Raw genomic sequence first — 26,986 nt, forward strand, 5'->3', positions numbered from 1 at the left:
GAGTGGCAAGAACCATAGAAGAAAATGACTGCATCAGCTTGAAATTTGTGATAGAGAAAAACAGGTCTTAGCTGAATGCATACATTGAGCACTTGCCTTGGGGCTAGCAATTCAATTGCTAATCCCAATTAGAATAGACCCAATGAATTAATGGGGATCACATGTGTGGTCTTACCATTCAATAATTGATTCAAAGGGTCTATGATGATACTCTTATTGTTGCTGTAGCTGCTGATACTGATAATAATCTTATCTTAGAATTGCACTGCTAGAAGGGACACTATTCCAGCCCTCTCAAGGAGGCACAGTGGGGAATCGAACTCACAACCTCTGGCTCTGCATCCAGATGCGTAAGTCACTAAGCTATCCAGCAGTTCAGGTCTACTCTGCTTGGAACCAGTAAGCAGATTTTAGAAAAGCCAGTTTCAATAAATGAAAGAAAAGTTAGGTGGTAAAAATCACGTAGGGAGAAACAAATTCAAGACAGATGAGAGACTCAGAAAAATACTGAAGGGGCAGTCATGGATTATTCCCATTAAGAAGGAAAATGGAAGATTCTGGTTATTGGATTCTGGAGGATACAGTGGTGCCTCGGCTTACAACCGTCTTGACTTGCAAACAATTTGAGTTACAACCAGCTCTGGTCACAACATTTTGCTTTGACTTGCAACTGGAGCTTTGAGATACAACTGGAAAAAAGGCCCCCTTTCCCCATTGTTCCCTCTTCCCTCCTTTCCTGTCCTTTTTTAAATCTTAGAGGTCATCTTAGGTTTTTTAAAAAAGTCTCCCCTTAGTGGTAGTGGATGGATCAACAGCTTTAGCATTAGTTCCTATGGGAACTAATGCTTTGAGATACAACCATCGCCTTGAGATACAACAAAAACATGGCTGGAACGGATTAATCACTTTTCAATGTATTCCTATGGGAAATGGTGCTTTGAGTTACAACCAACTTGGGTTACAACCATAATCTGGAACAAATTAAGTTCGCAACTCAAGGCACCACTGTATTTGAAGAATGCACACAAACGAACACCCACAAAGATCCTGAATAGCAATTCAAACAACAATCTATTTCTCCACCAAAAAATGCAAGAAAAGATCTCCATATTTAATTAGCCAATGTGGCTCCAGGGGAAGATCTCTGATGAGTTCAGATTAAGAAGGACATATAGAGGTGATGAATAGGAGACACACAACCAAACATATGACACAGCGAGGGCTCAGTCTGGTGAGGAAGGCAACAGCCCTGAAACAGCTGAGCTGAATCTTCAAAAGGTTGCAAGACAGCTTCTTTGTCTATCTTAGCAGGATGAAGATAATCAAGGAAGGTGATGCACACTTGTTAGCTGATGATGGAGAGAAAACACTTTAAATGACCCAAATCTCAATGGACAGATGATCCCTGTGTGCTGAAAGAGCTTGCAAATATCATTAAGAATTGCTCTCTGTGATTTTTGAAAATTCTTGGAGGACACATGGGGTGCCAGAAGAGTAGAGAGGAACAAATGTTGCCCCCATCTTCAAGAGAAGGAAAAAGGCAGAGCAAACTCAATAATTAAGCTATAAATCGCTAAACATCTGGAAAATAATTCCTTGATTACTGAAGATCAATGTGGTTTTGTTAGGAAGATGTTATGCCAGCTCAACCTTTTCTTTTTGCTAAAGTTACTGGTTTGGTAATTGTGAGAATGACATGGACATAGTATTGTGGACTTGGGGAACATGACAAAATGGAATTCATTTTCTGAACTTTTTTGTTTGCCTGTAAGGGCATGAGAACATAAATGTTCACGTCTGGAGATTGTTCGCACCCCTTTCCTATCTCCTATTCCTATATTCCTATCCTGGGTTGCGTCAAAGAAGAACTGTGATCAAGAGGGCTTCAGAAGCCAGAGCCTAACACATCAAACGTTTTATTTCTATATCCAAATAGTCACCAATTGTTTGTATCTGTGAGATAGGAATCAGCTTGCTTTCTTGCCTAAGGGTTATGCAGATTTCAAAGTTGAGAAGAAAGCATGTAAGAAAGATCAAAGTGGATTATGAGCAATTATGTAATTGTTGGCCTCAGGAGTTAATGGGTTAATTGGTATAAACAGGAATTATCTGAGTCTTTGGGAGCTTAGCATTCCTTTAGGGAGGGCTGTGTATCACTTCCCAGCAGTAGCATTACTTGCAAGGAGAACACTGTGTGCCATGTGTGAAGCTGTGCCAGGGAACATATGGAGTGTCTACCTAGACTGAGGGTAAATTAGTGTTTATTATTGTCTGATGTGTTTCTGCTTTTGAGTGCTGTAATCCTGTAACCATATTTGCTTTTATATCTAGAGCTGTTTTCCTATTTTTGAATTGCCCCTTTCTCCCCCTTACTTTTTTTCTTTTCATTAAAACAAATAAACTATACAAATCCTTTCATGCCGTTGTTTCGAAGGTGACCGAGGGGAGGTGTTGTACTAACTATCCAGTCCTTAGCTTTCTCCAAGCTACTGAAATAATTAGTATTGTTTGATGGGAGCTGGTGGCAGCCTATTGTGGTTTTGTGTATTGAACCCCTCGGATCATGCACCATCTGACAGGCTGAGCGATCCCAGCCAGGACTCATAGCCTCTCCTGGTGCCTGCTCACTCTGAGAGCTGCCACTCAGGAAAAGTGGGAGGTAATGTGATAGAGTGGCTATAGTGAGGCCTCTCATGACAAGGCTTCTCTTTCAAAACTGACAGGCAAAAAGAATGTTTCTGAATATGAACAAACTGTTTTCTGTCTTGTGGGAAATACTGAGAACTGAACCCAAATTCATTAATGGTCACAGTGATGAAGAACAAAGGTGTGGAATCTTTGGTGTTCTCATGTTTTGTACTTCAACTTCCAGACGATATGACAAGTGTGATGAATTGATCACATATAATAGCTCTAACCAGGTCTGTTACTGATATTAGAGTTTGTTTCTTCACTCAGCCACTAACTCTTTAATGAGGGAAATGATACGATTTAGGCGAAAAAAAAAAATCTAATCTGACCTTCTTATCACCAGCTTTCCCAAAACTGGAGCTGGAGTTATTTTGGGCTACAACTCTCATCAATGCCAGCCAGCATGGCCAATGATGAGGATGATTAGAGTTATAGGGTGAAAATATAGATGGTGGAGAATTGGGGAAGGCTGTTCTGTGTGATACAAAGCAGAGTCTGGAAAAGTTACTTCTGAATTACAATTGCCAGTATATCTAGTCAGCAGGACATTGGAAGATTCTACATATTGTGGTTCAAGAAGTATTTTTTTTTCCTAAGCTCCACTTGAAAAGAAAAAAAAAAGGAATTAGACTGGGAGCAACACACGGAATGGTGAACTTACTCAGTTTTTTCATGCAATCCCGAAGCCTGGTTTCCAAACTGAGCACACGCTGATGGAGTTCCTCATAATCGTAGGCGCCAATTTCCTCTTGGATCCCAGTGAGTACTGAAGACAGATTTCTAATTTCCTCTTTGAACTGGGTGATTAACTTGGCATCTGTTTTGTACTGTTCCAAAACTGGGATCAGTGGCAGGAGCTCATCCATCTTTTCTTTCAATTCCTATAAAGGAGAGAAAAATAACAACCCATAAAAGTGTGCATAAGGCAAGGGTAAAAGCATTACTTTTTCCAAATTCTTTAATTAGATCTGTTTAGACTTCTGGTCATATCTATCCCTAAAATGTTTGCTTTGATCCTGCTAAGAAAATTATGATTCATGTCCCAGGAGAAATTTGGAAGCTTAGGCTGAGTGGCTTTTGGCTTTGGAGCAAGCATGTGAGTGCTCAACTTTTTTTAAAAAAATAAAGCATTTTATTTTGGACTAAGTGTTCCCCACTTAGCAAATACTTTAAAAGCTTTTCTGCACAGAAATGGACCATTTGGTTCACTTCACACAACACTTAATGCTTAAGAGTTCATTCATTCATTCATTCATGTTGTTGTCTTTCTGCATTAGAGGTTCTAGGGTGGTTTATTTAAATTTTGTGTACAGGAGAGATAATTGATCTGTACAGTACCCCTTGATGACTGGTGTGGTCAAAGATTCGCAGGTGTGTGTGGGGGAAAGAGAATTTCTAATCCACATGAAGAACTCTGGATCAAGGCTAGCAGTTATATCAACCTTTTCTTAACCGTGGTCAACATTTGCCAGTGTTTTACATTTTGCATGTAATGAGTTATATCTATCATTCTGCCAAAATAAAACACATCTAAAGAGGATATTCCAGAATTGCTCACATGGCTATTTCCCTGAGGAAAAGCTTTCTGTCGTAGTGCGTGCTTTCATTTTTATGATAAAGCATTTCAGTGTTTCTATGCCTAGATTTAACTCTGTTTCTTATGGACTGTAATTCAGCATAGCTCTTTCTCTCCTCCAAAGTAATTCTATAACTCATTTTAATGAGTTTCATCAATCATTTTGCCAGTCAATTGCCTGGTTTCAAAGATGCTTCAGGAACATTCTCCCTTTTCCCTCTCTGCCTCTTCTGGCTAACTGAACCAATTTGGGGGATTGGATTCAGTATCTTAGATAGCTTCTGTAAAGTTTGTACTAAAACCCATAGTGGATTTACTGCTCCTGAGTAATAGGAGCAGAGTGACAGAATAAGATTCAGGAGATCTGGGTATGAATCTCTGTTTGGCCATGGAAACCCATGGGAGGGGTAGGGAGGAACTGCTAAAACCACTCCTTAAGTAAGTCACTTACCTTAAAAGCTATATTAAGGTCACCATAAGTTGGTTCTGACCTGGCAGCACATAACATATTGTTGGTTTAGGTACATGGAGCATTACGGAACATAAACTACTCTACTTTCCCCATAACAATTATGTTGGACTGATCCTGACTGATAATGCAGAACATTTGTGAAACTGGAGTGTTCCTGGAACCTAGCCAGCCCTTTCCAAACCTCATCCAGTGAGCTGGATAATAGGAAGAATGTTCTCTTCAAGCCTCTGCCCTGACATCACCAAGTGCCTCCCACCTGTTTTATCGTACCCAACGTGAAGAGAGGCACAGAACGTTTCTCTGCATGGAAAAAAAGAGAGTTAGCAGGTACCTGGAAGAGTGGGTCCTAGCTGGGATGGTGAACAGCAGGCCAAGGAACTTCTCCAAGCACCATCTGAATCACAAACGGGCTCCAACCATGTACTGCCCTGACCAGGACAGCAAGCGGTAGCTAAAGGGATTTGGATGGTAAGACGAAGGAGCTGCACTTGTGGGCTCCAGCTGAGCTTTAAGCCAGTTTTGCTTCTTTAGCATGTTCCCTCCCTCCTCTCCAGATGTATCCTTGAGGAGCATTCCTCGAGGCCATGACTGAATACTGTATTGAGCTGCCTTTGCTTGCCCTTCTCACTTGGAAAATAGCTCCTCCCAATATTTTCAAAGAAGTGGCAGGAGTGAAGTGGACTGGCCATGCCCTTAGGACTGCAGCTCTCGAGGCCTCCCATTTGTTTCCCCTTGAGCATGAGGGGCCTCAATGAGTTTTCTGTGTGGGTGAAATTTGATCTCCAGGCTGGAGTTTCCCCGTTCCTGATCTAAGAAGAAAATGCTCAGATGGAGTTCTAAGCAAGAGAGAACCTTGGTCAGAGAATAAGAGATGGCAGAAATCTCTTCTTCTAACTCATGAGTTAGTTGATTTAGAGAACTGATGCCAATGTACTTCCATGTACATTGCACCAAATCTGCTGGACCACAAGACGGGCGTGGTAGCTGTGATGCTATCATTTGCAGTGAAACAATCCACTTCATTGCATGATACATAACTGATACCACTCGAATGGCAACGTTTTGCCTATTATGACTAAAGACAAACCTTGTGATGTTAAAAGAAGTGAGCAGATATTGTGAAATTAGATTTCTGGTCATTGGAGGGGGTTATCCTCTGCAGGAGGCTTATTTTCAGTGTCCCATATTGTAAAACACTGATGATAATGGTGACAGTATTTTAATAAATGAAATTGAAATTAATCATATTTACCACTTTACCTTAATGAAATTTCTATTCTTTCCTCCCACATGTCTTCAGGGAAATATTAACTCCAGAGAGAGGAAAATCCATAGGTATTGCCAAAAAGCATGTATTAACACACCACTAATTTAAATAGATGGGGATTGCATTGTTAAATTACATGCAGAAATGTTATTACCAGAGTAACTGGAGTGCTCAGATATGATTTCATGAGAACAATTCCATTTATTGCAGATGCCCAGAAGCCTTAGAATCAGAGTGGTTTGGAAAGGACGAACTGAGGGAGCATTTTATTAGACACAGCACTATAAACTCACACAGACCTTTACAGATGGACATTAAATCCTCTTTCTTTTCCAGAGATCTTAATTTATGAATGCAGTTCTGTGACTACCTAAGTCAATGAGATCCTTTTCAGTGTCAGTTTCAATATGCTTTCATGGATTTTGTATAAAGAACAGGAAAGAATTATAGATTTTTATCTGAGTTCATAGACTCCATTTTCTGAGTCTGTGGGCATTTGCATATTTTATGTAGTAAATGAGCTTCCTCTGAGCAGAGCCCCTGGCCACCCAAATGAAAGGGGTGGAATATAGAAACATAGAAAGCTGCCTTCTATTGAATTAAACCATTAGCCCATCCAGCCCAATGCTGTTAACTCTTGACTTGAGAGAAGAACTCCAGGGTTCTAAGGCAGGGCACTTTCCTAGTTCTACTTGGAGATCCCTGCTGTTAACTTGTGTTATCCCATCCAAATACTAACCAAACCTGTGGCTTAGTTTCCGAAATCAGATGAGATTGGGTATGAGTGGACATATATGGATGTAGGTGTGAATGGGGATATCCATGTATGTATGTACGTACGTACGTACGTACGTACGCACACACGCACGCACGCACGCACGCACGCACGCACGCATGTCTATTTCCCCGAAAATAAGACAGGGACTTATATTAAGGTTTGCTCCAAAAAACGTAAGGGACGTGGTGGCGCTGCGGGCTAAACTGCAGAAGCCTGTGCTGCAGGGTCAGAAGACCAAGCAGTCGTAAGATCGAATCCACGCAACGGAGTGAGCTCCCGTCGCTTGTCCCAGCTCCCGCCAACCTAGCGGTTCGAAAGCATGCAAATGCAAGTAGATAAATAGGGACCACTGTGACAAACCCAGACCTACTGGGATATGTCACACAGTTACACTAAGCTGCCACCAACCATTCCCTTTAAGAAGTCACACAGACCAGGGATGGATTTTCAAACAATAAAAAGAATAAGGTTTATTTAAATCAACACACAGGAAAATAAACAATCAGGTGAATAAAATAAAGTAACGTGGCTTATTCTCATTCATACATACACACAGTGTGGTTCACCCAGAACCCTTAACTTGAAGCACAGACCCTGAACCTATCAGTTCTGGCTAACCAACAGACACCTGAACCTATCAGGTTGGTACTCTGACACACAGTAGTACCCTGTCTGACACACAGACTCCCACAACAGCTTCTTCTTCCCAGCTGCTGCTTCGTCACATCCCAGTGTCTCTCAGCATCTCTCCCTTCACCACACAGGCATCACATATTTATACAGTACAGCCCCTCCTCCTGATGTCCCGCCTTCCACTCCCCATAGGATGGAACTTTCCCTCCAAACCCATGACAGACAGGTAACATCAGTGCTGTATGTAACACCTCCCCTCTTTATAAGTTGTTTTGTAGGGGGAAAGCTAAGGTGCTTTTCACCAAAAAACAACCTTGATAAAACACACAACAACAGTTATACATACCATATTATACTTACTTATACTTACATTCTAAGTTAACCAAAGCAAATAGGCATTTAAACATTTACCATTAACATTACATCAATTTACCTTTATTCATACAAACCAAATTCAAAACCAGGTACATTTTACCTTTGTCATCATTATATACACATAGTCCATATTTCTTTCGTCGTCTTCATTCTTCAGGTCTTCTTGATAAGGCGTCAGCAACACAGTTCACTGACCCTCTGACCACCTTTACTTCAAAGTCATAGTCCTGTAGGTTTAAAGCCCACCTCATAAGTTTGCTATTGTGGGTTTTCATTGTCTTTAACCATTGCAATGGTGAATGGTCAGTACACAGAACAAAATGTCTTCCCCAGATGTAAGGCTTGGCCTTCTGGATCGCGTAGACTATGGCCAAACACTCCTTCTCCACGGTTGCCAAATGTCTCTCACCTTTTTGAAGTTTCCTACTCAGGTAGGACACTGGATGCTGGTCACCATTCTCATCCTCCTGGCACAGAACTGCTCCTACGCCGCTGTTAGACGCATCGGTGTAGATGATGAACTCCCGGTCGAAGTCTGGAGCACGCAGGACAGGATAGTTGATTAACGCCTCCTTCAACCTCTGGAACGCCGCCTCACAGTCGCTGGTCCACGGGATGCGGTCATCAGCCTTCTTCCTCGTCAGATCGGTCAGCGGAGCCGCAATCTCGCTAAACCTCGGGATGAACTTTCTGTAGTAGCCCACCAACCCAAGAAATGATTTGACCTTTTTCTTGGTGTTGGGTCTAGGCCAATCACGAACAGCTTCTATTTTGGCCTCCAGGGGTTTTATCATTCCTCCCCCTACCATGTGACCCAAGTATTTTATTTCTGGGCTACCCAGCTGACACTTGCTGGCCTTTACTGTTAGCCCTGCTGCACTTAACCTCTGCAGCACTAACTCCAGGTGTATCAGGTGATCTTCCCAGGTATTACTGAAGATCCCTATGTCGTCAATGTAGGCCACTGTAAAGTCACTGAGCCCTGCCAAGGTCTGGTCCATCAGCCTTTGGAATGTGGCTGGTGCATTTCTGAGACCAAAGCTCAGGACTCGAAACTCATAGAGACCAAAAGGGCTGCAAAAGGCAGTCTTTTCTTGATCCCTGGGATCAATTCTTAATTGCCAATATCCCTTTACCAGGTCCAATGATGAGATGAACCGACAACCCCCTATGGTTTCAATCAGGTTGTCTAGCCTGGGCATTGGGTAGGCATCAGGAGTGGTTACACGGTTTAATTTCCTGTAATCGACACAAAACCTAATGCTCCCATCAGGCTTGTCCACAAGGACTATCGGAGAGGACCAAGGACTAGAAGAGGGGACGATTATGTTCTCCCTCAGCATCTCGTCCAGCTCCTTCCGCACCTTGTCCCTATAGGGTCCCGTTACTCGGTATGGGGATACTACCTGCGGGGGTGCATCCCCTGTGTGGATCCGATGCATCACTCCCTTCACTATCCCCGGCTTGTTGGAAAACACCTGTTGATATTTACTAAGCAGCATTTTTAGTTCTTGCTGCTGGTCTTGGGTGAGTGCAGGACTGATCTTTACCTCCTCTGGGTTGTATTTTACTTCCCCTCTACCCTCCCAGAAGGGTAATTCAGCTTCCTCACTCTCAGCTGCTTTTATCGCGAATAAAACCCTCTGTTCCCCTCTGTAGTAGGGTTTTAGGGCATTCACATGAACCACCCTCCTTGCTTGGTTCTCCTCCTGCTCTATTAGGTAGTTCAGGTCTGACATCTTGGAAATGACCCTATATGGTCCTGCCCATTTGAGCTGCAGTTTATTCTCTCTGCAGGGCCTAAGCCAAAGCACTTCCTCCCCTGGGTCAAAGTGCCTCTCTCTAGCTTTGTGGTCATACCATGTTTTCTGTCTGACCTTCTGAGCTTGCAGGTTTTCTGCTGCCAGCTCTAGATTTCTCCTTAGGTCATTCATCAAGGTGTCTATGTAAGTCACAACGTCTTGTGGGTCATCCTGGGTGATCTGCTCCCAATTTTGTTTGATCAAATCAAGGGGCTCTTTCACCCCTAAGTGTGCAGCAAACATGTCAGAGTGACCCCTTTGTAAGATCATGGGGCGATACTTTTCAGGTACCACCAGCTGACTTCTGATCCCATCTCCCCCTTTTGAGATATTCCTCAGGGTTTCTCTATATAAAATCCCCTTTTTCTCCAGAAATCTCACTGGGGTTTCAGGTGTTAGCTGGGCGTCAGTCACCTGTTCAAAACACTTTTGGAGAGTGGCGTCTGCCTTTTGCTCCTGTCCAAATCTGCTGTCTGTGGTTAAGGTTTCCACCACAGCTTCTGAACTCCCCTCTGCTTCCGTCTCTGGCTCATCATTACCCCCCTGAACTGTCCCCGTGGTGGCTTGTGAGCGTGTAATCACTAGCACCCTTTTCACATGTTCAGCCAGGTCATTTCCCACGAGCACGGCTGCTGGCAGAGTCGATGAAATCGCTAGCCTCCAATCTCCCCTCCAGCCTTGAAAGTTGACAGGTACCTCTGCTACTGGCAGAGAGATTACCTGCCCCTCAATCCCTGCCACCTTCATGCTCTCATTTGGGATTATAAACTCCCTAGGAATAATATCTGGATGGCACAGGGTTACCTGGGAACAAGTGTCCCGCAGCCCCCTATACTGACGGTCAAGTATTCCTACGTCCACCCCTGCTGTCTCAAACAACTGAGAATCTGTTTTCACCAGCAAGCAGCGCTTTACCTCTATAAGAGGACCATTTTCCTCAGCCTGATCAGCAGCGGTAGCTGTTCCAGACTGAGTAGTCATGGCAACCGGCTCCCTCAGTGACACTGAGCCTTGCTCTTTCTGGACACAGAACACAGCTTTTGGCTTGGTCCCACTAGAATTCTGAGGCACCATTCCTTTTAGCTGCTTTAATTTCTCACACTCTGAGATTAGATGACCCTTTCCCTGACAGAAATAACATTTTCTGGTGTATTTTGATTCTCTCTCATCTTGTTTTGGTTTTCCCTCCAAAATCTGAGGTCTTAGTTTCATGTCTGAGGGCTTCCCTTCACCATGGGCCCCTCCCCCTTGCTGGCTTTTCCCTGGTCCCTGAGAGTACTTGCTGTAGGTTTCTTTGGGTTTACCTACAGATTTCCCCTCACCCAAGGGCTTTCTTATTTGGGAAATAAAATCTGCAATCTCTGAGGCTTCTGCCACAGACCTCGGTTTCCTTTCCCTCACCTGGAATTTCAATTCCCCCTGCAGGACTGAATAGAACTGTTCCAGTGCTATTAAGTCTTTAAGCTGCTCATAGGTCTCTGTTCCCTCCTGCGATAGCCATTTCTCAAGCAGCCTCACCAATTGGGCCCCCACTTGGGTAAAAGTCTGTTCTGGTTTCTTGGTGAGGGACCTGAATCTTTGTCTCAGCTGCTCTGCATTTATCCCATGTCTGGCAAACACCAGTTTCTTAAACTCTGCAAAATCTTTCATCAGTTCCTCAGGCATCTCGGCATAAACCTCAGCCAGGCTACCACTGATTAAAGACCGCATGATGGTCATCTTCTCAGTTTCCCTCACTGAGAAGTCCACAAACGCTCTTTCCACTAAGGAAAAGAACACCTCAGGACAATCTCCCTTGTGGTACATAGGGAATTTCTTCAGGTCAGCTTTAGACAATTGGCCTCCCTCAGAATCCCTATTGTTATTATTGTTCTGGTTCATCAGTTCCAATTTTTTTAATTCAAACGCCATTCTCTCTCTTTCCAGAGCAATTTTCTCTCTCTCCCTCTCCATTTCCATTCTCTCTCTCTCCAATCTTTCCTGCCTCTCCATCTCCCTCACCCTCAGTTCATGCTGTTGGGCTAGGAGTATTTTTCTGATCTCTGGGTTCTGCTCTCCTGTGCTGTCACCCTGCACTGAGCCAAATTCATCCTCAGAACCTTGGTCAATCTGGGGGTCTTTCACTTCACTCATGTCTGCTACTTGGCTTCGAGTCAAGGGCATAATCCCCCCTCAGAACAGGCTGCTTTAAAAAGTCAAGCCTCAAAATAAAACGACCACTTTTTTCCTTCTTGCCTCAGAACCAGCTTTCCCTAGAGATTGCTGCTGTTCTTCAGCACTTAAATTGCAACAGTATCGAGTCGGAGCCTACCCCCCTCTGCTGGGCCTCTCAGCTGGCAATCTAGCTCACTGTTACTACGCAGTTTTGCCTCAGCTTTTTCCCGCCAAAACTAGGCTGCCTCAGAGCACCTTAATCTAAGTCTCCCCAGTTGGCACGTTCTTCTACTAGCGCACCTCCCCGTGAGGTACACCTAGAAGATTACCTACGCGCCTCAGACTGTCCCTGACTAGACCCCCCTTGCTCTGGGCACACTTGCCAAGGCTTTGCTGGACCACTGGACAACTGGACCAGTCGTATCCCACACGCTGGACACCAATCAATGTGACAAACCCAGACCTACTGGGATATGTCACACAGTTACACTAAGCTGCCACCAACCATTCCCTTTAAGAAGTCACACAGACCAGGGATGGATTTTCAAACAATAAAAAGAATAAGGTTTATTTAAATCAACACACAGGAAAATAAACAATCAGGTGAATAAAATAAAGTAACGTGGCTTATTCTCATTCATACATACACACAGTGTGGTTCACCCAGAACCCTTAACTTGAAGCACAGACCCTGAACCTATCAGTTCTGGCTAACCAACAGACACCTGAACCTATCAGGTTGGTACTCTGACACACAGTAGTACCCTGTCTGACACACAGACTCCCACAACAGCTTCTTCTTCCCAGCTGCTGCTTCGTCACATCCCAGTGTCTCTCAGCATCTCTCCCTTCACCACACAGGCATCACATATTTATACAGTACAGCCCCTCCTCCTGATGTCCCGCCTTCCACTCCCCATAGGATGGAACTTTCCCTCCAAACCCATGACAGACAGGTAACATCAGTGCTGTATGTAACAACCACCTCGGTGGGAAGGTAACAGCGTTCCGTGTCTAAGTCGCACTGGCCATGTGACCACGGAAAGATTGTCTTCGGACAAACGCTGGCTCTATGGCTTGGAAACGGGGATGAGCACCGCCCCCTAGAGTCGAACACGACTGGACAAAAATTGTCAAGGGGAACCTTTACCTTTACCTTTACCAAAAAACGTAGGGCTTATTTTCAGGGCATGTTTTATTTTACAGTCATGCCATCTTATTCTGGTTGCTGCACAATGGTGGAGAGCGGGGTTTCACTTAACTGGGGTTTATTTTTGGGGTAGGGCTTATATTACGAGCATCCTGAAAAATCATACTAGGGCTTATTTTCAGGTTAGGTCTTATTTTGGGGGGAAACAGGGTTTGTATGTACCGTATGTATATGCTGAATACCTTTGTTTGGACAGTAAAGTGCATGGCTAGGAGATCTGATCAGGATAGGTGCTGGAACCTAACAGTGTCACTTGGTAATGGAACCTAAATTTGTAGAGTTAGCACAAGTAAGGAATTATGCAACTGGCTGCATAATCTTGACATTACTGTTCTTGCATTATTGCTTGTACAAGGGTTACATCCAACACAAATACTTCAGATTTTATGTGGGTTTTTTGCTCCATTAGCCATCAGATTGGATCCATGATAGGATCTCTAGAAATGTTCAGTAATGATTGTGTGATATATTCACTTACTTCATTTGCTGCAGAAAAGAGCAGTGTAGCCCAGGTGTAAATGCAGAAAGCAGCCACAACACATCAAGTGTGCAGAGGCATCTGTTATTAGCAATTTGATTAGTGCTGAAGCAGGAGTTACTGATTCTAATAGGTTCAACATGAAACAATAGCTGTTGGTACACCTGGCAGGAAGGCGGAGTTGACCTAACATATTTTGCTGCCTGACTCTTAAGATGAGAGAATGACACCTCCTCTCATGCCATGTACAAAAGCAAGAGAGCTGGGCAGCATCTTCTGCTACACCTAAAGGCACCAGATTAGCTTTGAGGATGCAAGACAAGTTATGCGGCACACTGTTCTCTCTTCCAATATCTCAGAACTATCTTTCTGCATTGGCTGAATAAGTGCGTCACTCTGCCTAATAGTGGGGCCAAACGGGCAGCAACGGTTTCATAAGTAGAGTGTGTATTCATTCAGACTAAATGTGATTGACAACTGATTGTGCTTTCTGAAGGACCTTCAACAAAGCAAACTGGATCTTTGCTTTCTCAGAATGCAACTTATATACAGATACTATCAGGAAGCTATGACATAAAACAGACAGGAAGATGTATGCTTATTTTTTCTCCTTTACATGTGAAATAGAGGAAAGATTAACCACAAAATCCTCTTCTGTAAACTACACTTTTGCAAGGGTGATTCTGTTATCAGCAGGGTGAGATTGTTGGTAATTTCAAAGTTCCTCCATGAATTGCAGATCTCGCTCAACTTGCCTGCAATCAATCTCATTCCCATATTTTTAAAAAATATTGTAGTAATTTATTATTTTAACTTTTAACTTTGTTTCCGTAAGCCACCTTGGACCCTTTAGGTGAAAGGCTGCATATAAACATACCTGGGGCATGTAATTACTGCAGCTTAAAACAGGTCTGGAGAGCCTGTGACCCTCCAGATTTTGATGGAGTTCAGTTCCCATTAGCCCCTGCTAGGCTAGCCACTAGTGATGGATGATGGGAGTATTTGTTTAGCAACATCTGGAAGGTCACAGGTTCCCCAGCCCTGGTTCTCAAAGACTGAATAGAACTGTGCCAGACAAAAACACCAAAAGTCTTGAAATCCCTTAAGAAAACACACATGTTTTATTTGGCATATGCTATTGTGGACTGAAACCCACTTATTCAAATATGTCTGATGAAGTGAGCTGCAGTCCATGGAAACATGTGGCAAAAAAACCCATCCAGTCTTTAAAATGTCAAATGATTTTTTTATTGATTGTGCTTCTACAAACTGACACAAGGATTCTCCTGGAAATCTCTCCACCACCTAAGGATTTAGATGAGGAATCTGTCCATGACATTTCCACAGAACCAGTTGCCACAGCGGTGCTGGAGACCAGACTTGGATCCGTACATGGGGGAAAGATGTGCTTTCCCATTGAGCAACAGACCTCTTTGAAGTACAGTGAAATACACTGTCTAAATTCTTGTGTTCGGAAAAGAGGCAGCTCAGTCTATTCTTTTGACCTTTCAAATTACTGAGAAGCATTATTGTCTTGCAATTCTTTTTGAATGCCAGTTGAATGATCACATTAAATCTGTAGGCCCCGCCAATCCAAATATCAGGGCTTCGAAAGGTCACTGTGTTAGAACATGCTGTTTCCTATGACAGATTGTATTGAACGAATGGATGCCGATATTCCCTTCAGATGATAATACATGTCATGACAAGATATATGAATGGCACAATACAAATTTGTTATAATGGTATACAAATCACCAACCCAATTATCTGTTCCATGTGAGGATATCCCATAGTTATGTCATCTACATCTTTCTTGGACAATCTTAAAAGCTAATCTTCTATCCAGAGAGCCTGCTTGATTTCCTTATCATTAGGTTAGATGCTAGGGAACATTTTCTAAAGCCTGGGAGGAGGTGAAGCAAAGTGGCAAGATGAGCTTGGCAGGGGAGTGAGGTGGCTATCAGGCAGTAGGGATGGCTGAGAATTTTGTCTGACTCCTTAAAAAACAAACAGAAGAACTTGGTCAAACATGCACTTATCTCCATAGATAGGACAGGAAGCATCTGAAATATACAGTGGTGCCTCGCTTAGCGATGTTAATTGGTTCCAAAAAATTCATTGCTATGGGAAAACATCGCTAAGCGAAACATGGTTTCCCATAGAAATGCATTGAAAACTGGATAATCCGTTCCAATGGGAACGGATTGCCATCCTTAAGCGAAAATCGCCATAGGAAACATCGCTAAGCGAAATGCGGTTCCCCAATTGAAATGCATTGAAACCTATTCAATGCATCTCAATGGGGGGAAAAATTTACAACAAATTGAAAAAGAGTCGGAACAAAGTCAAATTAGTTTAACAAAGGGTTTATTAAGTGCACTTATGATTTCAAGCATTCTAAACATTTTAAAAACATTTTTAAATGTATAAAAACAGCCAACAGGAGGCTGTCAAAACTATAGTTAAGCGAAACAGGGTGACCCAAACTGTAATTGCTATGCGAAGCATGGTCCCAAACATCGCTATGCGAAAATCGCCCATAGGGAACATCGTTAAACGGAGCGCAAGATCGCTCTGAAAAAGCCATCGCTAAGTGAATTCATCGTTAAACGAAGCGCTTGTTAAGCGAGGCACCACTGTAAATGGGGAGATCCATCCAACCAGGCAGAGTATACAAGCCTATGTTTTAACTCCCTGTTCCCTCAGCCACCTTTGTAAGCTCCACAGGGTCTCTTCTAGCTCTGCCAATAATTCAGATGGTCAAATTAAGCAAACACAAACACGTGCCAAACGAAAACACATTGCTAGTAATTAAAGCAGCATTAGCCTTTCTTATAAACTTTCCTCTCCTGGAGCGTACAGAATGTCATTAGTATTTAAAGGGGCAAACTGATGATGCTTATATTATTAATTCTCCTGTGTGCTTCGTTTATCACACATCTGGCTGGATATATATTTCTGTTGAGTGCCCCATCACAAATGCAGCAAAGATAGGATTCTCTTTTGTAATGACATTTTTCTATTGTCACAGTAATTAATGGTCACTTCCCATTGCTACGAAAGTGCACAGTAAGAGGGACAATCACGGAAGAAACAGGGGTTCATTATGCGCTTACCGACAAGCGTTTCAAGTCGACAGTTTTAGCCAGCTACACATTGCTTCTCCCAAGCATATCACTTCTGGCTGTCATTCAAAGCAGTCATTAAGAAAAAGAAGAGAGAGATGGAAAAATCAAAACCTACTTGAAAATGTTTTGTCATTAAAGTTTTCCGGTCATCTTCAATCTGCCGGAACTTGGCTTTCAACCCTTTCATTTGTGTTTCCATTCTTAAAACATACTGGAAATCTCTCTGAGTCCGTAGGTTTAAAACTTCAATAGACTGGGACATATTCTGAACCTGTTGAGAAGAACAGCACATAGACTCAATTTTATTTTATTTTTGGCCGTGTTTCTTATATTTAAAATGGAGACAATAAAACACTTGTATGACATGATGCTGTGTGTCAGCTCTTCAGTTGTTAGCTGTTCTATTTTTAAAAAAACAGCGAAGTATTGAGTTCTTAAATGAGCAAGAGCTGAGAATGGAAATCACATTCTAAATTCCATTCTTGTTCTCAGGAAAAAGTATATGCTCTATAAAATTAATGACATTCTGGCAATACAGACATAGATCCTTATCCATCACTTGATAGTCTGCAGAAGAACATACCAAATGCTTTGAGAAGAACAGTGCTCCTCAGGAAGAATTACATTTCCTCCCTCCCTCCCTCCCTCTCTTTCTAGGTAGCAACCACAGCCTGGTATATTTATTTATTTAGAATATTTTAAATCCAGCTTTCTCGTTAAAAAAGGTCCAAGGCATACTGCAACAATTAAAATACAGTACTGTATTTAAGTTAGTACCAAAGAGTACACACTAATAAAAGAATTCATGAATACAATACCAAAAAACTTAAGCAGCACCAAAACACATTCAATGCACTAAGATACAGCAATCAATTTGAAAAACCCTACTCAGCAGCCATTCAGTCAGGGAAAGCTTGCCTGAAGAGAAAGGTCTTCGCCTGCTTGCAGAAGGACAGTCAAAATGGGGCCAGCCTGGCATCCTGTGGGAGGGAATTCTAGAATCTGGGGGCAAGGATAGAGGAGGCCCTCTTCTGTGTCCCCACCAAGCACACCTGTGAGGGTCGTGGGACTGAGAGAAAAGTCTGATAACACCCAGGCAGGCACATAAAGGGAGACCTGGTCCTTGAGATAGCTTGGACCCAAGCCATTTAGGGCTTTATAGTTTACAACAAGCACCTTGAATTGTGCCCAGAAATTAGCGACCGGGAGAGGGGAGTTATGGGATTCCTGTAATCAACCCTAGTTAACAATCTGGATGCTGTGCTTTGGACCCCATGTAGAGTGGTTCAGGTATCTGGCTGCTGAGCCAGAGGCTGGGAGTTTAATTCCCTACCATGCTTCCTTGACAAGGGCTGGACCTGATGATCCATATGATCTCTTCTAGCTCTGCAGTTCTAAGATGGTGATGATGGTTTTCAGGGTGAGTATAATCCCATCCAGCATAGACCACATTTCTATTCCTTGCTCTGCCATTTGACTGACCAGGAGCATGTCTGTATTGTCTGGATTGAGTTTTAGCTTATTCACCTTTATCCATTCCAATACTGACACTAGACACTGATTCATCTCCCTTATTTTCTTTAATTTATTCCCCTCTCTCTTTCTCTGACAGACTAGGATGTTATTCCTATCTTCCCTATTATGATCTCTGATCAGAGGGTGAGGGAATAAAGTTTGAAATCTCAGGATGAATCCAGCAACAAATGTTGGCATTTGAGTAGGCACTGCAAGGCTCTGAAATGAAATTGGTAAGAATACAAGCAAGCAGCCAAGGGAGGCTTCCAGAGGCAGGAAAGGTAGTGTGGGTTCCTTGGACAGAAACAGGGGAGTTATGGATGACCAGAATGTCATCAAAGACTATGTGAAGTGAACAGGACAAAGAAGACTGAGGAGTTCAGGGCTCCAACACCAGCTTTACTTTTAGGAAAAAGAAATACTTCAAAGTCATGGGCCATGGTCTAAGGCACTGGTTCTTAACCTTGGGTTACTCAGGAGTTTTGGACTGCAACTCCCAGAAGCCTTCACCACCAACTGTGCTGGCTGGGGTTTCTGGGAGTTGCAGTTCAAAAACATCCGAGTAACAAAGGTTAAGAACCACTAGTCTAAGGAGAGCAGGCGCTTAACCTTGAACTTTAGAGGTAACTCCCAGTTCCACAATCATCCCACGCAGACCAGGAGCTGTCCTTGCTAAAACAAGACTTTCCAGGAGAATCAAACAGGAAGATGACTATGCTTTTCTTCAAAAAAGGATACTTGATTCTGAACCAATGTTTTTGGTGCTCATCTCATTTCACACATGGATGTGTCATAACACCCAACTACAAAACAAGGCGTTATCTCAATTGCAACTGAGTACTTTTGATTTTTGTGCACCTGGGAGCTTCTTAGATAAAGGTCAGGACCTCTTGTCCACATTAATAGAGGGTGGTGACATACCCTCTCCTGGCTTGTACCAACTCAAGCTATTTGGCTGTTACAAAAATGGGAGATCTCAGGGACAAACTGAAAATGTGGAGACAAAATTGAATTAGCTTGTGTCCTTTTGGAACATAATTTTAGCCTGGTGAAGACAGTGAGAATTCTCTGTTGGAGAACCCTCACAGAACTACAATTACCAGGATTTTCTGGGAAGAAGAAGTATCATAACATTCAAGTTCTGGTTCACCCACTTCACCATAGAAGTTTAAACAGGACTGCTTTGGAAGAGTGGTTGCGTTTCTAATTAAACACCAAAGGTTTCACTTCAGCTGGCTGAAGATCTTGTGATAAAACTCAGTTTTACAAATTGAACTTATGTAGCGAGGAATCAACAGCTATGCACAGAATCCAGCTGTCTCCTGTAATCACCTGTGAGAGATTTTATTAGTATTTGTTTGTTTTGGATGCTTGCAATTTACTAACCAGAGCGTTTGCTCTTATATCAATAACAGAAAAACTGGGTGTCTATCTAAAAGTCTAAATAAATGTGAAGAAACCATGCTGTGGGTTTGTGATCATTCAGTGTTTCATAATCCCTCATCTAGTTTTAAAAAGATTGTAAAGCTGGTATTTCATCAGAATGCAGATTTCCTACTTAGCCAGCTCTTAATGCGTTCTGAAAAAGTGCTTACAATAAAAGCAAATCCACATTTTTTATTATCCTTGTCGCTTAAGAAGTCAAGCAAATAAAATACCCTCAGAAGTATGACAAAACTAGGGCTGTTTGTTTTGCCAGCCTGGCAGTTACTCTGAATCTGTAATAAGTCTCAGTGCATGGATTTATGGAAGCAGTAACACAGAGAAGGGTTTCCTTCTCAAAGTGGTTAAATTAAAATAGTTTTACTAGGGCTATACTGAGTCCTATGAAACGTTTGATTTTCAAAGTTAAGACAGTATCTCTGTGGGTAATTTCAAAAAAGCTGTGTGCCTACCTTTCCCAAAATCATTCGGTGTCACTGTTTCCTATTACTGCTATTACTACTTTGTTGATATTATCATTCCCAGCATTGTTCTTTTCACTTCTTAGATTAACTTCACTGGGATCAAACAGTGAAAGAGGATAATGACACAAAGGTATGTGCCAATGAGATCTGAGACATGATAAAGGCATTATTTGCAAACTAAGCCTATTTAGAGTGAGAGCATCAGAGAGCAAACGTAAAGGTTTTGCAAGGAGTGTCCCACACACCTAAATAATGGAGGTGATCTTTTCTGCTGCTGTTGAACTTGTATGTGTGTTGATGGTCATGCACACATACATGCGTGCATACATGCAAATGTGAGTAGCCTCAGCTTTTACAGAATATTTTAGAGCTTTTAATTATCAAATGAATGCATTTATTTATTACGGTGAAGTGACCAGCTCATCAAACATATTTATGGCTAAAATATAAAAAAATGCAATTAAAAATGTACAACCAGTTCATAAAACATATTATGTGGCTAAAATATACAAAATACAGTTAAAAATGTACAAGTAGTTCATAAAACATATTATATAGCTAAAATATACAAAATGCAATTTTAAAAAGTGTACAAAAGTTAATTAATTGTGTACTAGTTTTAAATATGGGGAGAATCAAATACAGCATTTTATAGTTATCCTTTGAACCACTGGATCGTCTAGGGGCAAACTGGTTTGGACAGGGTTTTTGGGTTATAGTCAGTCCTTTCTAAATATTTGTAAAGATTTGTAAACATTTCCTCCCTTCGGTTCGGACCACAACATTTCTCTATGCTCAACAATAAACCACCCTTAATCACAAAATGACAAGAGTGGAGCTCAAGAAAAAAATTCACAAAACACCCCAGAGGATGGAATAATTAATATTTGGACACATTAATGGAGATTAGGCCTATTAAATTTTATACATGCTAGGGATGGTGGTTTTGGAATTATTGAACTCCCAGTCCCGTAATTTGAGGGACACCTCCCCCCCCCCGCAAACCAGTTTGAACTGTGGGACTGGGAACCATCAGGCCAGCAGGAGGTAGAGCAGCCCTCGTACCTCCACATTGTCCTAGTGCTGCACTGTGGGAGTCAGGAGGACTCATTGTGATTAGCAAAGGTTGCCTCAGAGAGGCTGGCTCTCTCCCCAGAAAAATCTTTGTGAGTTGGCAGTGAAACCTTGTGACTCCTGAGGTGCCATATGGGGCATTCTTCCACCAGTTTGAAGAAGTGGCATGGAAATGGGATGGAGGCAAGAGGGCTTCACAAGAGGGTAAGATTCCCATAATTTGGACTGGCAGTTTGTTAATTCCAAAATCCCATCTCTCACTGACCAACTTTCTATGACTTACTTGTGACTTTTTTATATTAACTAACTCATGGTCCTGATTTTGGTGTTGGAGTACCCTTTTTGCCCGAAAATAAGACCTAACCTGAAAATAAGCCCTAGTGTTACCCCTGAAAATGGGTTCTTTATCTCCGGCGAAGAACACAGACCAAGATGCAAAGACCGGCTGTCTATTATGCCAATTTATTAAAATACACAGCATTTTAATAAAGGCAGAGATGGACCCTTAAAGGCAGAGATGGACCCTGAACAATAGGAGCATAAACATTATATAGGTTTTGAGATACAGCGTTGGGGATATAGGGGTTTTGACCTGATTGGTTCTTTGGGTCTTTGACATAGGATCTTCCTGATTATTGGCCAAAGAAGTTCCAGAGGTTATTCTAATTGGTCGGACTACAATGTCCATGTTATGCCCTCGTGTCCAGTTGACCTAGGATTGAGATGTTCTCTTGAGGAGTCAAGATGTCTGCAAGGAATGCATCTGAATTACTTTTATCTCCCTTCCCCATGTTGATGTTACTTTCTTTGTATATGTAAAATAACCCAACTTGCTAGATTTGTGGTGTTTTGTCTTCTTCTCCTCGCACATTAGGGTCAACTATCTAGGGTATTTGTCTTCATAAATGTCCTTGATGACTCTGCCTGTTTGAGTCAGATGGTCCCTTTGTTGTTCTTTTGGGGAGGAAGATAGCTGAGGATATGGCCTCATATTACTCTTATATTGTTTCCTCTTGTAGTCTGGCTTATCTCACAAGTGAAGCATGTTGTAGCCTTTGAAGTGTAAACTACTGGTTCCCCCTTCTCCTTCTACTCGTTTCTCTGGCCAATCTTCAGGATATGCATTTCAAGAATAAAATGTTACATTTCTGTTGCAATGATCAGAAGTAAAGTATTACATTGCTTACAAGGTACATGCATATTGCTTCAAAGTTAGCATTACATACATATTAAAAAGAGGATATGGCCTTATATTACTCTTATATTGTTTCCTCTTGTAGTCTGGCTTATCTCACAAGTGAAGCATGTTGTAGCCTTTGAAGTGTAAACTACTGGTTCCCCCTTCTCCTTCTACTCGTTTCTCTGGCCAATCTTCAGGATATGCATTTCAAGAATAAAATGTTACATTTCTGTTGCAATGATCAGAAGTAAAGTATTACATTGCTTACAAGGTACATGCATATTGCTTCAAAGTTAGCATTACATACATATTAAAAAGGGAATAAAAGGCAATAGAGAGGATTCTGGGGTATACATGACATGCAGGAATACATTTAGGTATATTTGTTGTGCGCCTTTATAAACTAAGTGCACATTGTGTTAGCCTCTGAGCATGTTAAATATATTATGTCTGTCGGTCTACTAACACTCCCCCCTTTTTAAATTCTGACAGCAATAAGATGGCGGAATTTAAACTCTAACCCACAAATTGCAAAAGCAACAATTAAAGACATAACACATTTTGAAAGGATGACATTGGAAAAGTCAGGAAGCCAGGACTGGTAAAAAGCAGTTGCAAAACCATATGTTTCACAGAGAGTAAACTTAGAAATAATACAAGCAGTTAAACTTTAAAACAAAAGCACAATTCCCATCAGGATGATACATATGCAAGGAAAAGAAATCCTATCATTTTTATTACAGCACTAAATTTCTTTGCTCTATGGTGTAACGGCGAAGATCTTCCAATCTCTGTCTGTTTTCCATCCACTGGGGGGGGGCAGCGATCCCTTCAACCTTTTTTTTTTCTGTAAATGAGAAACTCCAAGCAAATAGTTATGGTAATCTTCCCCAACCCCTCTTGGAAATCTCCTTTGTCAATCTTGAAAGTACTGTAGTACCTTTTCAGAAACATTTCAGTGTGTGAGTAAGTATTTTCAACAAATTTTCATGCAGATGGTACAGTTTCAATTGTCCAGATGTCCAAGAACACAGATTATCAAGTAATGCAGTAATTTTCACATGTGTGTCTAAGGAATTCCCACAGAAAGTGCCTATGTAACAATCCTGGTAAAACAAGCAGGCCATTCCTGGTATGAAATCAACCCCCCTTGTCTCTCCAGCTGCCACTTTGTGCATCTGGAGGAGCAAGGAGGGGGGGTCTGAATGTTCCTGGTAATTCTGCTTGCTATCTCTTATCTACTAACCTATTCTATCTTCAAATTCTCTTCCTTTGCATTTCTCTGCACTTCATCACCACCAATCATACCTCTCTTTCCTCTTCTCCTACTGTCCTGAAGTCCCTATTTCTCCAAAGGTCCCCCAAAACAGGCAACACCCTAAAAGCTCAGTGGGAGTCTGTAAAAATTTATTTTCCCAGCCCTGGGCCAATGTGAGGGCGCGGGTAAAGTCTCAGGTGGAAGGGCTTGTGCCTCAACCATATGAGTCTACTTTTAGGCAAATGGTGGCAGAAGGGTGGCAGAGTTCAAACACATACTCAGAATGAGTCGTGGCTTCAGGTTAACCAGAAGTAAAGTCAGAGGGCCCCCCTTTTTGCTCCAGCACCGGACTGTTACCTGCACTCCCATAGAAAACCAGCATGCCTCCTTTATAAGAAGGACAGCAGCTGCCACAGCTTGTAAACATGAGCGCCAGCCCTTGGTCACTAGGTCCAACTTTTGAGAGATAAGCTACAGGCCTTCGTCAGTTGCCAGTCATCTGCATGGGGACTCCCAGTGCCATGCTGTCTCATTCATGAACAAATAAGTGGCTGTTCTGTGTCAGGCAGCCCGTTCTGGGGCAGAGAGTAGCCTCTGCTTCAGGAGCTGGAAAGCCTTCATCATGCATGGAGTCTCCTCTTAGCCCTTTAAGTGCCTCATAGAGAGAGGATGCCCAAACAGGAAAATTTGAAATCCAAATATATTTATTTCAGAATCCCACTATGCCCAGGAATGTACACCAGCCCCATTTAGTATCTGGGAGGGGAACTTGGGAAATAGAAGGAAAAAAAAAATTCCAGATAACTCACCTCTGTGGTTTCATCTTGCGCTTCCCAACTCTGAAGCCTTCCTGTCTCAAACACGTACTCTGCCAACAATCCACATACTGCATCTTCCATTGTCCTGCATGTTTTCTGTGGGATTCCATAGTCAGCAATTCCCCTAGTGTCTTTTTGTGTGTGTGTGTGTGTGTGTGTGATTCTGTTTTGTTTTGTTTCCTGATTGCTGGAGGTGAAGTCAAGAAACCTGCCTCCTCCGGCCTGTACTGTTGGTGTGGCTCCCCCCCCCTTCTGAGGCTGCTGAAGAGCAGGGAGGGGAAGTTCCCATCTCTCTCCTGTTACTGAATCTGGCAAGTTTTTTTCTGTCTCACTTGCTTAAGTCTTTCTCTGCTTCCTTATCTTTGTTAGGACCTGCCACTAAAACTTTATACTTGCAGGTCGGTGGGGGGGAGGGCTACCTAATCCATAGAACCATACAGGATGTTGTTGGTCTCAGAGGGACTAACTTTAAGTTTCCCTTGTATCTTTTCAGGCTGGGCTGATACTGAAGCAAAACAGCCTACTATCTCAGATGATTTTCCTTCCCCCCTTTGTTGCATCCTCTGCCAGAAACTGCAATAAGTAAAATTTGAGTGCATAATTTGATCTTGCGTCTCTTGCAGCCCCAACATATAATGTAGGGTCTTTGGCGATGCTTAGGAAGCATGAAGCATAGCGGGCATTGGATTGCTCCCCCTTCTTGAGCTCCTCTTCAGCCCATTGTGCCAGCGCCTTAAGGGCATCTGGCGAAAAACTTCCCGCCTCCAGCCAAGGGGGGTTGACTGGAAGCACGGAAGGCCAAACTTTGGTGCATAATTTAATAATGCATCTCTTTTTAAGCCCCAATCTTTTGCCTACAAGCCCTCTCCAATTGTTTAACACGCAAGCCAAGAGCGTCCCCTTATCGCTTGGTGCCTTACTGGCGCAACGGCCCATAACTGGTCCTTGCCCAGCAAGTTTTACTCCGCCCGGCCGGGTCTTACTTCTAAAGAGCGTCTAGGACACAAGCACTCCCAAACCCTGATGAGTTTGGCCCAGATGAGCACACTCACAACCCACCAATCGTATCACACTCAGGTCCTGTTCACTACACACTTGCGTTCACCTCAAAGCGTCACAGGCACAGCCTCAGCAATGAAGTGGGGCGTCTTTGTAGTGAAGGGTCTCCTTCAAGCGCTTCCCCAGACCTCTTGGGATTACCGTCTTTCAGGAATCTCCCTTATCCTATAGTTCACGAAGAGCACCTACTCCTGGTACTCACCGTGGAGAGCGGGTGGCAGGCCAAAGGCCGGGGCTAGGTAGTCTGCGTCTTCCTTTGAGGAAGCCTCAGCTTCACCGGAAGGCCTTCCCGGCCAACGCACCAGAAATGTTACCCCTGAAAATGGGTTCTTTATCTCCGGCGAAGAACACAGACCAAGATGCAAAGACCGGCTGTCTATTATGCCAATTTATTAAAATACACAGCCAGGGCCCAACCTCTTAAAGGCAGAGATGGACCCTGAACAATAGGAGCATAAACATTATATAGGTTTTGAGATACAGCGTTGGGGATATAGGGGTTTTGACCTGATTGGTTCCTTGAACCCCTGACTTAGGATTCTCCTGATTATTGGCCAAAGAAGTTCCAGAGGTTATTCTAATTGGTCGGACTACAATGTCCATGTTATGCCCTCGTGTCCAGTTGACCTAGGATTGAGATGTTCTCTTGAGGAGTCAAGATGTCTGCAAGGAATGCATCTGAATTACTTTTATCTCCCTTCCCCATGTTGATGTTACTTTCTTTGTATATGTAAAATAACCCAACTTGCTAGATTTGTGGTGTTTTGTCTTCTTCTCCTCGCACATTAGGGTCAACTATCTAGGGTATTTGTCTTCATAAATGTCCTTGATGACTCTGCCTGTTTGAGTCAGATGGTCCCTTTGTTGTTCTTTTGGGGAGGAAGATAGCTGAGGATATGGCCTCATATTACTCTTATATTGTTTCCTCTTGTAGTCTGGCTTATCTCACAAGTGAAGCATGTTGTAGCCTTTGAAGTGTAAACTACTGGTTCCCCCTTCTCCTTCTACTCGTTTCTCTGGCCAATCTTCAGGATATGCATTTCAAGAATAAAATGTTACATTTCTGTTGCAATGATCAGAAGTAAAGTATTACATTGCTTACAAGGTACATGCATATTGCTTCAAAGTTAGCATTACATACATATTAAAAAGAGGATATGGCCTTATATTACTCTTATATTGTTTCCTCTTGTAGTCTGGCTTATCTCACAAGTGAAGCATGTTGTAGCCTTTGAAGTGTAAACTACTGGTTCCCCCTTCTCCTTCTACTCGTTTCTCTGGCCAATCTTCAGGATATGCATTTCAAGAATAAAATGTTACATTTCTGTTGCAATGATCAGAAGTAAAGTATTACATTGCTTACAAGGTACATGCATATTGCTTCAAAGTTAGCATTACATACATATTAAAAAGGGAATAAAAGGCAATAGAGAGGATTCTGGGGTATACATGACATGCAGGAATACATTTAGGTATATTTGTTGTGCGCCTTTATAAACTAAGTGCACATTGTGTTAGCCTCTGAGCATGTTAAATATATTATGTCTGTCGGTCTACTAACACTAGTATGATTTTTCAGGATGCTCGTAATATAAGCCCTACTCCCAA

At 42.4% G+C, this 26,986-nt stretch overlaps 1 protein-coding gene and 1 long non-coding RNA gene across 4 annotated transcripts in view; both read right to left on the bottom strand.

Moving 5' to 3' along the window:
* Positions 1-26,986, bottom strand: part of LOC144588654 (uncharacterized) — a 364,336-nt gene that overhangs the window by 91,521 nt on the left and 245,829 nt on the right. The window lies entirely within an intron of this gene.
* Positions 1-26,986, bottom strand: part of OLFM3 (olfactomedin 3) — a 219,924-nt gene that overhangs the window by 22,489 nt on the left and 170,449 nt on the right. For all 3 annotated transcript variants that reach the window (XM_020788726.3, XM_020788725.3, XM_072998022.2), the window contains exons 3-4: positions 16,683-16,838; positions 3,353-3,572 (exon numbers count right to left, since the gene is read on the bottom strand). In XM_020788726.3, the coding sequence (XP_020644385.1) occupies positions 3,353-3,572; positions 16,683-16,838 (376 nt within the window). The remainder of the gene's footprint in view (positions 1-3,352; positions 3,573-16,682; positions 16,839-26,986) is intronic.

This window comes from Pogona vitticeps, chromosome 4 (assembly GCF_051106095.1).
Source record: "Pogona vitticeps strain Pit_001003342236 chromosome 4, PviZW2.1, whole genome shotgun sequence".
NCBI lineage: Eukaryota > Metazoa > Chordata > Lepidosauria > Squamata > Agamidae > Pogona > Pogona vitticeps.